This window comes from Aythya marila, assembly GCF_965140915.1.
Source record: "Aythya marila genome assembly, chromosome: 2".
NCBI lineage: Eukaryota > Metazoa > Chordata > Aves > Anseriformes > Anatidae > Aythya > Aythya marila.
Window position 1 is genome coordinate 47585485 of NC_139043.1, and position 13407 is coordinate 47598891.

The 13407-nt window shown below is 36.2% G+C and overlaps 1 protein-coding gene across 1 annotated transcript in view; it reads left to right on the forward strand.

Moving 5' to 3' along the window:
- The window catches only part of RECK (reversion inducing cysteine rich protein with kazal motifs), a 55657-nt gene that overhangs the window by 11816 nt on the left and 30434 nt on the right, over positions 1-13407 (forward strand). Inside the window, exons 4-6 of the mRNA XM_082752561.1 lie at positions 20-56; positions 5684-5769; positions 10344-10391. Coding sequence (XP_082608687.1) covers positions 20-56; positions 5684-5769; positions 10344-10391 — 171 coding nt within the window. The remainder of the gene's footprint in view (positions 1-19; positions 57-5683; positions 5770-10343; positions 10392-13407) is intronic.

Sequence of the window (13407 nt, forward strand, 5' to 3'; positions counted from 1 at the left end):
TTTGCATTTCACTTTTCAGGGAGAAGTGTGGGGTTGTATAAATTCTTCATTGCCAGGTAAGAAATACAAGTTTACCACTGGATTGTGTTGTTTTTTAACCAAATGTGTGTTTCAGTGTCTACCACCTGCACCCATAGATGTTATGACAATTTAACTTTCATTATGTTTCCATTATAAACTGTATTTTGGTTCTAGTTTCTTTAATCTACGCTGGATTACCTCTGTATCTTTTTCTTCTAACACTTCTTTTCTTTTCCTAGTTAGAAAACATTGAATATGTTTTGTATGATTAAATGTGTGTGTTTCTGTGATGCATCCAAGAAATATCAGAATTCCTTTCCTTTAAAGGCTTTCTATTATTTTTAGTTTCAATATACCTTAACCTGACTTACAATATCATGGATTGTTACAACTTTTTTTCTACATGATACTGCAGCTAGAATGAGTAATAGGGAGAAAAATTGAGAACTAGATAAACATAATTTAAGAAATGTGGAGGCAAAGAACAAGAACCAGAATGCTTGGTGCAGACAGATTTATAAGGTTAAAGCACAAGTTTTGAGACAGGACTGTTATGTTAAAAGGAGAGACCAAAACCAGATGAACTTGGTCTTAACTAGTATTCTTGTATCATGTGTGATCTCTAGAAGACTGAGTGAGATCAGCATGCTATGGGTTGAAGTGGCAGTGAGTAAAGAGGAGAATGTAACAATTTTACATCTACTCAGTTTTCTGCCAGCTGGAAGTTGGGTCCCTTCCAGCTCAGGATATTCTCTGATTCTGTGCTTCTATAAAACCTATTCTTCCCTGAAGCTTAATAGCCACATACAAATGAGTAGTAATGGATTTACTGTAACTGAGCAATGCACATTTTGATTTGAAATTTATGTTTGTGTAAGCAAGCAAAAAAACATTGGGAGTCTTTGTTAATGATCCACTCCCAAATTGACTTTCTGGGATTTCTGAGTTAGTGTGAGGTCTCTCAGTGTCTTTGTGGTGGGATTTTATTATCTTCTGATTTATGAAAGAAAGCTACTTCAATGGTGATGTAAATCTTTTTATAACATCTTCATAGGCAAACTGTTGAGGCATGTACTAGGTAAGTAGACAGTGGAGGTAGATTGAAAACTGGCTGAACTGCTGGGCTCAAAGATTTGTGATCAGTGGCCAAAAGTCCAGTTGGAGGCCAGTACCCTTGGGGTCAGTGTTGGTTCTAGTCCTGTTATTAACGTTACTGCTAATGGTGGGACAGAATGCACCCTCCATGTGTTTACAGATGATACAAAACTGGGAGGAGTGGTTGATGAGCCAGATATTTGTGCTGCCATTCAGGGCGATGTTGACAAACCAGAGAAAGCTGGCAAACAGGAACATCATGGGGAAAAAAAATGTGAAGTCCTGCAGCTGGGGAAGACCCCCATGCTCCACAGCATGCTGGGAGCTGAGCAGCTAGAAAGCAGCTTTGTAGAAAAGTGCCTGGGGATCGTGGTGGACAACAAGTAGAACATGCACCAGTGATCTGCTCTTGTAGCAAAGAAGACCAACAGCACCTGGGTTGCATTAGGAAGAGTGTTGCAAGCAGATCAAAGAAGGTGATTTCTTGTCCCCTTTTCAGTATTGATGAGACCACATTGGGAGCTCTGTGTCCACTTCTGGGCATCTTCATACAAGAAAGACAGGAATATACTGGAATAAGTCAATTAAAAAGCTCCTTCAAGGTGTCTGTATAAGATGATTAAAGGACTGGAACATTACTGGGATTGGAACATGGTATGAGGACAGGCTGAGAGCTGGGATTGTTTATCCTTGTTGAGAAGAGTAAGTTGAGGGCAGATCCTATCAATATGTAAAATTACTTGATCTAGGGTGTAAAGAAGATGGAAATCTACTCATCTCGCTGTTACCAGGATTCTCAGTGACAGGACAAGGGTCAGTGAACATAGATTGAACAATGGTAACTTCCATCTAAACATAAAAAAAAAAACCTTTGTAAGGAAGATGGAACAGTGGAAGAGGATGCCCAGAGAGATTGTGGAGTCTCCAGCTGTGGAGGTATTCAAAACCTTATTGGACATGGTCGTGGCCAGTCTGCTCTTACTGAGCTTGATATATTAGCATTGTAGTTGGACTAAGCAATCTTCAGAGATCCCTTCCAACCTCAATAATTCTGTGGCTTTCTCTCTGCTTTTTCTCCTGTTTGACTACTCTCAATACAGAAAATATTTCATGATAGAGCTTCCAGCACAGCCACAAACTGAGTTTTGACTGGATCATCATCTCTGATTATTTCATAATACAGAATCCACAATATGTTTTTACATACAGATGCATGCACATGCACGCTGATGATACAGCTATTTCAATGTTGCTGTTATCACACACAGTTGTGAAAAATTGACCAGATAAACAGATGAATTCAATAGTTATTTTCTTTCTGTATGAAGTGCTTCGCTATTTAGCTAACAATGTAGATGAAAGCATGTTTTACATGTGGGTTTAAATGGCATCCTGTCATACCATGCTATATAGAGAGTTTGGGATTTTGCCTTATAATTTGCTGCTTGAGATACCTATAGTGTATTCTCATAGATTGTCTTTTCTCCTCTTCCCTTTCTTCCCCGCTTGATATTACTGATTTCTGTTAACACTTTGAAGTAGTTTTATTTACCAGAAACTTCATCATGATAGTTACCCTAAAATGTTTATATTCTTACAGCTACCGCTTGAGCTACCATTCCTTTTCACAATTTTTTTTTCTGCATCCTTAAACTGATTGTGATAGTGGTTTATAAACTTTCTTGTATGGCTCATCCTTGCAAAACAGTACTGTTTAATTGTCCTCACCAATACTGTGCAATGAGCTTCAAAATACTTAAGATTAGATGTTAAGGAATTTAAATATTCTGTGAAACAAAAAGAAGGCGAATACTAATCAGTGATTTAATGGAGAGTTTCTTTTTAAAAACCACAAGTCTGTCAATGTTTTCTTATTAAAACTAGTAGGCCTACAATATGTGAATTATTTTGGGGAACTTGTCTAGGTAATGAAAGGTTCTTTGCCACCATGCACACACTATATTACTGAAGAAGCTACTTACAAAGGGTGATTGAGAGGCTCCAGTTGAGAAGCTGGGGGGAGACCAGCAACCTATAATTCTAGGTGGTAACAATGTTCTGGTTTTAAGTTTTATCACTTTCTTTAAGCAGACTGTAGAAGACTTCATCAGAGAAATCAAAATTCTGACTTGGGCTTTCTTGTACACTTCTTTACACATGCAAATAAGCATACTTGTTCCTCAGTTTCTTCTTTTTCCAGCTCTTCTTTTCTGTTTCTTGGGGACCACTGTGGTCCTGTTTCTCATGTTTTTGGAGTGTAGCTTGATTATTTCATCACAAAATGTGTATCAGAGATTGCATTCCAATTTGTCACTTTTGTGCAGCTTTCTTCCACTGTTTCTGACTTCAATACCCTTGTGGAGGCTACAATAAAACTGTACAGATGGATTTATCGTGTTTCACCTGGATATAGCTGGTTATTGGAACAGGTTTCTGGAAATCTTGTTCTCATTTTGATTGCACATATTTAACGTTTCTTAGTTTTCTTTTACCTTAAAAGAAACTTCAAAAAATAAACTTAAAAAGTCAATATTACTAATAAATATGCTATTGACTATTACAGTTTTCACCAAAAGGAGTTTATGTGTAGCTCCACTTACAAAAGTTGTGCAAAAACAAGTGCAACTTTTAGGCCTAAGATAGAACATAGTTAAGTACCTGTTTTGGCAATTACCTGTAGATGTGTAGTTAAATATATTTGTGTGACTTGGAATTAGTTTAAAACAGTTCATCAACTCAGAATTTTTTAGCTTTGTTTACAAGCTGTTGATGTATCTACAACAACAGTTTTTAAACACTTTCAGAATGATGCTCGATCTCTGAAAAACAAATTCCTTACCCTGCTTGTGGAAGTGGAAGGTGAGCTGAATTTGCGATTGTTGATGGCCTTCGCTGCTGCTTTCAACTAGGTTGAATTGGAAAGGTGAGCCAAGACTCTGAGCAGAGGTAAAGAGGATTTGGACAATCTTCAAAAAGATCATTCTGTCATTGGTCTACAGTGCTTCCAGAAGGTCTGGCCTATTCAGATGATACAGCACTACTTCAGGCTGACTGCAGGCACGCTGCACTTCAAACAGGCTTCATCCAAAAGTTGTTCTTCACCTCTGCCTCTCTGCACCTTCCACCTACTATATCAAGCATTAATGTTTTAATTTGCATTTTTAAAAAGTGATTGATATTTCAATTTGCTGGAAAATATGTTCATTTAGCTAAAGATTTTGCTGCTTCTTTATAAATTTTAATATTAATGTATTTTCTTGATTTATTGGAATGTTATGAGACTGATACTGGTAAGGCAAAAGACAAATCCATTTCTATGCCAGCTGTGTTTGCAGAGCCAGCCAAGTGTTTTTTGTTCAAAGCAATTTTGTTCACAATACTTACCTACTGGTGATTGTTTTCCATTGCTTGCAATGATTTTTGATGACTTTTTCCCAATACTTTCTTAGCATTTAAATTTAAGCTCAATGGTTTATTACACCCAGCTCTTTCTTTTCTTTTAAAGCTGGGCATCCCATTTTACTTTTCTAAGAAGGCATTTCTACTGGGCTTAAGAACTCTTTTTTTTTTTTTTTTTTTTTTAATTAAGCAACTGATTCTTTTACCTCCTACTTCTTACCTCCTACTTCCTATTTCTATCTAAAGGATACAATGTGTGTCATGTTATGTTTATTAATAAAATGATGAGTGATTTGTTTGAGCTAAATTATTTTTTAGTTGTTAAAGAAGTGTGACATTTGCCACAGGTTCCAGGTTGTTGCATAGCTTAAACCTTCAGTGTGATTATTTTTGTCATAAATGTTATGTGAGGAAATCAGTACAGAAATATGCTCTTTTTTATTATTATTATTATTTTTTAATATATTTATTATTATTATTATTTACGATATCTTTAACACATTTGTGAATATAGATTAGGGGGATGAAACAACTTACTGCAGAAGATCACTTTCCCATGTAACTTTGAGATAAGAAATGGGGAAAATGGAAGTAGCAAAATAAAATAGAAAAAGAGAGAAAGGAAGATGAGAAACATTTATTTAAGATAATTCTGGATATGGAAGTGTGTTATTGGGGTAGAGAAACTACAGAGGAAGCTGGAAGAAAAATCAAGAAAGATATTCTATGTTACGGAGCTTGATAGGAAACCATAGTGCTATTGAAGCCAGTAAAAAAATGTGTCTGAGACAATGTTGTTTTTAACATTTTTTTTCCTATTGGTTTCTGTTGGCTTATACTTCATATTACATAAGTAAAATTACCGAACTGTGATATTTTCAGTGAGCATATAAAATGATTTGGACAAAACACCTTTAAATTCAGAGTATAGAAGGTACTTAATTGTCAAGTTCTACATTTATTAAGGCATGGATTTATTTTTCTTTTCTTGCTTGAAGTTGGTTTGTAATGACAATAAATTCGAATAAAATGTAATATGTAACTTGGCTTTTTAAACAAGAACATGAGTATCATATTTGAAAAATAACATACTCATGGGTAGGGAAGGGAAAATGATGACACAGGATCTTTTACTACTGTAATATGTACTGTAATTTTATTTTTAAAGGAGTTCTGAAGAAGTCTGATGGTTGGGTTGGTTTAGGTTGCTGTGAGCTAGCTATTGCTGTGGAATGTCGGCAAGCATGTAAACAGGTAAGGCTTTCTAATTGTTTTTTCCATTGTTAATGTCAAATAACTCTGAATTCACCCTGATTGTGATCTTCAGGCATTTTTAATATCAAAATTAGATTATCACACAAACTTTTTTTAAAACTGCAAAATACAAGAAACTTCCCAGGAAGTACTACTGATGATAAATGTCAGCCACAGAGTTTCAAGAACAAAAAGAGAATTTACATGGTTAGAGTCAGTTTGCAATAAAAAAGTAAAAACTGAAGTCTACTGTAGCTCCACAAGGCTTTGGCCATCCTGAATATTCTGAAAAACTTGTACTGGATGGGCAAACCAGGGTACAAAGAAAAGCCCGAACAAAGCAATAAAAGTAGGGTGAAAAGCTTAATGTAATTAAATGTGATTCCTGTTCCATAAGAGAACTGAAGTCAAATAGAGTCTGCCTGGTTTTTACAGATACGTGAGAAGCACGTGAGATTCTTGGGTGTCTTTCTACTCCAGTGGGATTTCATCAGGATTAGCAGATCTGACTGGCTCTCTATTAGTATAAAATACTAAACATTAGAACCTTGTAAACGTTACCAACTGTGATGCTGCTGTGTGGTGGTAAAATTAACATCTAAGATTTGGGAGGTATGGCTAGGAAGTTTATCCTAACTAAAGGAACATTCCTTTTGACTAAAAGCACAGTCTGTGTTTGTTTTGAACCACCGCTTCTGAGCTTGAATAATACTGTATGTGCTGTTCCTAGACTCCACCACTAGCCATCTTTCTAGTGCCAAACATGTCACTTAACAAGCTAATGAAGGAGTCAGTCTGTCTCTTGCCAGCATGGGTACTTGACTTTGTTGACATTCAAATGGTTGTCTGGAGTCCAACCATCCAATAGTACTTGACCTTATAAACATAAGATTCAGGCTGGGTATCAGGAAAAAGTTCTTCACTCAGAAGATGGTCAGGCACAGGGGCAGGCACCCCAGGGCAGGGGTCTCAGCACCGAGCTTGCCTGAGTTCAGGATGCATTTGGATGATGCTCTCAGACACCTGATCTGGCAGATTTTTTTTGATTTATTTTTTTTTTGGTGGACCCAGGGCACTTGACGATCCTTGTGGGACCCTTCCAGCTCAGATATTCTATGAAAACATAAATGATTGTTTGGGTAGACACCTGACTTTGTTAACATTAGAGTGTTTATTCCTTACCTCTTAGTCAGTGCTCTGCAATGGCTTGGCAGAGAGCAAGGGAACAGAGGGGAAGATGCTGCCCAAACACTCTCTCACTATTAGGATACTTAATGAAGCTTCTGTCTGACCTGTCTTGTGTTAGTATTTTACTGTAACAGTCAGTCAAAGAAACTCTCTAAGACTCAATTTGGAGTTTTAGAAAGCAGGCGTTCTTTAATTGCAGCACCGGACGCACAGGGGAACACTTCACCTAGTGTGTGCACTGAATTATTCAAGCTACAGGGGTTACATACCATCAAAACATACATATTTATTATACATATTTATTAGATACCTGCTAAATGATCAATATATTCATACTATTTCCTGGAACTCATTAAAGTATGTAAAGGTCCCTGATGTGTGTGTGTTTGTTTCTACTGGTCTTTCAGGGGTTTCTGGTGGTTGTTGGTATCCTTCCTTGCTGTTTGCTGGTTGAACTCAGTTCCTGCACATGCTCAAGCCATCTGGTTCTTTCTTATCTTATTATTTCAACTTAGACATGGATACTAAGAAAAGTCATTTACATGTCCAAGGACATGGGCATACCATGAGTTCCTCACCTGTTCTTTTCAGAAACATCCTCCAAGCCCGGGTTATCTTACCCCTCTTCCCTGTACAGGGATACAATTCTGGTCTTACAGATAAGGCTAACTAATTAGTGAGTAAGGTAGCATCAGAGATACAAAGTTTCTAAACTTCCATCTGTGTAACTAAACATAATAAAGGCTTGGCCTATCTGTTCATAAAACATTTCGCATTTGGTTCTATTATTCTACCAGGGGGAGACCCCTATGTCCTTCTGACTCGGTGCCAATTATGTACTTGAGTCATAGAATCATAGAATATCCCAAGTTGGAAGGGACCCATAAGGATCATCAAGTCCAACTCCTGCCACCACACAGGTCTACCCATAATTTTAGACCATGTGACTAAGTGCACAGTCCAAACACTTCTTAAATTCTGACAGGCTTGGAGCCATGAGTACTTCCCTGGGGAGCCTGTTCCAGTATGCGACAACCCTCTCAGTGAAGAACCTCTGCCTGATGCCTAGCCTAAATCTCCCCTCCTGCAACTTGACTCCATCCCCTCAGGTCCTATCACTGGTCACTAAAGGGAATAGATTGGTGCGTGCCCCTCTACTCCTTCTCGTGAGGAAGTTGTAGGACGCAATGAGGTTCCCCCTCAGCCTCCTCATCTCCAGGCTGAACAGGCCCAGTGCCCTCAGCCACTCCTCGTACGTCTTCCCCTTTAGGCCCTTCACCATCTTCGTAGCCCTTCTCTGGACACTCTCCAACAGTTTCACATCCTCGTTGTACTGTGGTGCCCAGAACTGCACACAGTACTCGAGGTGAGGCCGGACCAGCTCAGAGTAGAGCGGGACAATCACCTCCCTCGACTGACTAGCGATGCTGTGCTTGATGCACCTCAGGGTACGGTTGGCCCTCCTGGCTGCCAGGGCCCTCCATGGAGGCTGCCATTTCTTCAAATGTGTTCTGAACTTTGGGTGTAACACTGTTCTAGCCACGTCCTAACATGTCACTTGGCAAATGGAGCCAATCCACTCTAGTTCTGGTTTGTAAACATCTGGTGTGTGATTGCTGCTGCTATGCTCTATTTTGTTGCTTTGTAGTAGTAATTTATTAACTACATCTACAGAGGTTCCAAAGCTACCTTTGCTTTGGTTATGATAAATGTAATTTCTTGATATATATATACACATATATTTACAATCTGCATGAAAGTTCTTATTCTAAAATGATGCTAGTGGAAGGCAACATGTGACTTTTTCTAAGTTCTTTTTTTTTTTGCAGTACTATATTTAGTGATGCAACATTGGAGTCACAGCCCCAAATAGATTTTTGTGCTTCTTCAAAGAGGTTTTCATTTATCAGATGGAATAAAGTATGTTTATTCAGTCTTTGGTGTTACCATACCACTGTTTTGGTCGGGTGACACTTCTAAGCATAACACATAAATTCGGAATTACCTTTTAAACAAAAATCTGGGAATCATTTTCTGATTTTATATTTTTCAGCATATGACATGACTATATATGACTATAAATACATTTTCAGAAACAAAAAGTGTGCAGCTATTTGTTGTCATTCTTATAACTCAGTTCTGGAGCACAGATGTACTAAGATGCATTCACTATAGTGTCTTGCACATTACCTGTGTAATCTTAGTCTTGAACCAGCAGCCTACTGCAAGTTGTCATCAAAATACAAAAAAAAAAGGCTACCTCCACCAAAGAGTGTCTAGTTAGTTTAACCTATTTGACAAGAGATGAGCAGCAAGTACACAAACAGTAGTGTGAAAAGGAGGCGAGGAGTAAATAAATGGAAAAATAGGGACAGAAATATAAATGTAGTTCAAAAAATATTTTCTTTCTTCTGGAAAGAATATGCATATATCACTTCAAATGTGTTTGTTAGTAAATTTTTAAATTTATTCTAACATTTTAATCTTTTCCAGATCTGATATAAAAAAAAAAAAAAAAAAAAAACCAACTTCCATTTATCATGTCCTATGAAATTCTATTAATTTAATCTTATGATTGGTGTATCATTTCTCCTTATTCTCAAAAACAAATGCTGTATTGTTGATTGTAGACTATGCTGTCTCAGAATCTTGGCTGTATTTTGTACTTGAGTGGACTCTGGTTGATACGTTTCACATGGTTTTGATTAAAACTAAAAAAAAAATACATACTTTGGCAAAACAGTAAAGATAATAGAGAAATGCTTGAATGCTAATTTTGATTCTTGAAACTTGAGGGAGTTTTACAGGCATTTTGAAGAAGGTGCTATTATAGGTCCGAGGTCAGATTTTACCCTGGTATTTTGGAGGGGGAGATACCTCCAAAAAAAAAAAAAAAAAAGGAGCAGGAGTTACTCTACTGAAGAAACTGATGTGCACTTTGAAAGGAGAATTTCTGGAAATTGGTTTTACAACAAGAACTGTAGGACTGCATGTAGGACTGAGGGAGAAGGGAACAAGACAGATAAATGTTATTGAGCATGGAAAATAGTGAAACTTTGTGCTCAAGCTCTTCCATTTCCTAAATGTTTCCAATATTCCACCTTATCCTGTAAACTTTTGATGAAAACTAACTTGCTTTGTGTGTGCATCCAGTACCAACAAACTTGGTGCAGAAATAAGAAATTTGGGTCTTTAATTATATGTAGTATTTACAAAGTTGTGGTTTCTTAAAACTTTAAATGGATTCTTTAGGTTCTTAGAAAGGAACATTTAAATAGATCATGGATCCATGATTACCATAGTTAACATAAGGGTAGAACAATAATTATTTTGCAACATGTTTTTATTATTTTCTGCCTGAAACGGGGAAATTTTCTGTTTTTCAGGCTTCTTCAAAGAATGATGTTTTGAAAGTCTGCAGAAAGGAATATGAGGTATGTATGTGTGTGTGTGCGCATATATCTTAATAAGTCATCTGTTTTATAAATTTCTGTGACAAGTATCCTGAGAAGAGGGAATTTCTAGTCTTCTCATGTAGTAACATATCTGTATATACTCACTTTCATTCAAATGTAAATTGCATCTCTGCATTTTTTGTAAAAGTACAATCACTTTCTGTGAAAAGGGGCTTGCCTTTTTTTTAGACTTTCATATATCTTAATTTGATTGATAAAGATGCAGCTTTCAAAAGGGAGACCTAGATTCTAAAATAGTTTGTTAAAGAAGAGTTCTGATGAAAGTAGGCATTCATTGTCAGGGACATTTTGAGTTCTATAATGGGAGATTTGGCTTTAAAATGACCTTAAAGAAATAAACTCAGGATCCTTTAAGTAGTCTATCCCAATATATATAATTCAAAATGAATAATTTTTGTTAACATCAGTAAAACTACGAATACTAGCAGTTATTTCTAACAATTAATTTTAAGAGTAAAACAATAGGATATTTTCCGAATTCTGCCTTCATCTGTATTCTTTTTAACACATTTTGTAGAAAAGTTATTTTGCTAGGACGTTTTCACTTCCAATTGTTTCTTAATTAAAAGCCAGATTCCTCCTCCTCCTGCACATTCATCCATCTCCTTTCCTCCTGCCTACTGCCCTGAATTAGTTAGTCCTATGTAAATTCAGCTCTTAATAAACAGTCCAGGTTATCAAACAATTCTCTGTTTTCTTGATTTGGGCAGAAATATAGCAGGTTTCCTGTTTTCCAAGAAACAATAAATTCCCTGTTGTTTTTTTTCCCTCTCATATTTCATCTAAATCTACAGAGTATTTTCCTAGATTCTTCACTGTTGAAGTTAGCATAGTTTGTTCTCTTTAAAATGGATTTAAAGTAGTTCTGTCTTCTCTCATGCTGTGATATGCTATACTGTCAACATCTGTAAACTTCTCCTCTATTATGCTGGTCTGTTTCCTTCTTTTTTTTCTGGATTTCTGCATTGCTGTAGGAGGTTGGCCAATATGTGTTGAAGGAGAACGGGAAAGGAAAGGTAAGAGATTAAAGAACACCTACAAAATGGTGATAGTCATCTTATTTACTTTCCTAAGCCTTTTTCCAGTTTTTTATCTGGAATTTTGGAAAGTGGGATCTTGCTGTTATTGCACAGAAGACCTTAGCTCTTTCTACCTGTGCAACACTAAAAGAAGGAAAGGCAGAAAAAATTATGGAAGTACATATCAGTTTTATGATTGGTGAAGAAGTGAAGAGAACTTTTTAAATGAGCACTAGGAGCAGTAGGTACCAATACTGTGTTAAGGAGAGAAATGAAGTATGTGCAGTGGTAGATCTTCAGTTATTACATATTTTGTACAAAAATAGAACTTCCTATGTATCTAGGCTTATAGGTACACATGAAAAATAGTACTTGCTATGCTCTGAAGATACCTATTGCAAGTATAAAATTCAGGGAAGTTTCACCGAAGGTATGAGATCTGAAAAGCTGCTTCTGGAAGGAACCTGCACTTTTTTTTTTTTTTTTTTTTTTTTTTTTTTTTTTTTGCATCCTAGCCATTTTTCATTTTTCCTCCTTTTTTTCTTTTTTTTTTTTTTTTTAGTTGATGTCTTGGTGAGTGTGGCCTGCTCCTTGTGTAGTCTTACGAGTAGCTTCTATATCTGTGACTAGTACCATACTTTGTATTCAGTTGGGTTGGTTGGGGAAAAAAATTAAGAACTGGGAAGGGATTGCCGAGTTAAAACACTACATGACAAATAAGATCAGAAACAGCTTGTGAATCATATAAATGCAATGTTATACATGTTGCGTTGCCTTTTGCTTAAGAATCCATGTTTGAGTCACTTAACATGAGCATCCAGTTTGAGAATTAGTTTATTAATAATTAATTATTGAGTTATTGAATATAATACAGATATAACTTGTAAGTAAAAGCTAGCTGAATTAAGAAATATAAAGGTGTAAATCTCTTTTTGCAAACACTGTCATAGCTTGCTAACTTATACACTCACTTAAGCATTTCACAGAGAATTTACAAAATCTTCCTGCAGTAATTGACTGAACTGTCCATAGTACTTCTCCGTGGTCTTTAGAGATTAGGGAAGCAACTTTATGAATTACGCTTCAGCTTCCCACTAAGTTAGTGAGAACAAAGAATGTGGTAAGTCTTCAAGGGTAAGGCACAGTGTTCAGAGTAGTGGAGGGAAAAAAAACACAAACCTCCAGATAGTTGTTGTTACAAAGTTAGAAGTTGCTAAACAGTGTCTCAGACTGTGCAATAACAGAATCACTTGAACGCCGATGTGCCAGCTTTTCACAAGATTAATTAAATACACTTTTTCTGCTAATCGTATTTTTCCGGATTAATTTTACTGTAAATGTTAATGTAGCTTGTGATTCTTGTTATTTGGAGATTTTACACATTTTAGAAATGGATCATGGTGTAATAATATGTTCATTTTCATCAGTGCATTGAGAATTTTAAGCAAGCCCTATTAAATGTCTTTTAATTTCAAGTAGCAGTACATACAGAATTTTTTTAAAAATAACACAACGTCCTTGAATATTTTTTGGATGTTATTAGACATTATTTAGCTTCCTTTGAAAGATGTTATCCTGTTATTCTTTTTCCCATCTTCTGCTTCTTGGATACTCATTTTTGTCATGTTCCTTTTCTCTCTAGTTCTGTGCATCTCATCACCTTTATCTTTCACTACTTCTTCCAGCTTTCTACTATCTTGCTCTAAAAAGAAGGTAGGTAATAGTCAAAGAGAGAAGAAAGAAGTGGAGGCTATATGGATTGTATGTAGGATTTTCTGATTTTTCACTTTTTAAAAATTTTGTGTAAAGTTAAGGTTCATTTTTGAATACAATAAACAGTACACACTTGGAGGAGTAACAAAATAATTCATAATGCTTGAAATAAACTGTGATAAGTTTATTACTGAATTTAAAATCACATTTATTTCTATTGTGCATCGAAACAGGAGAGCTAA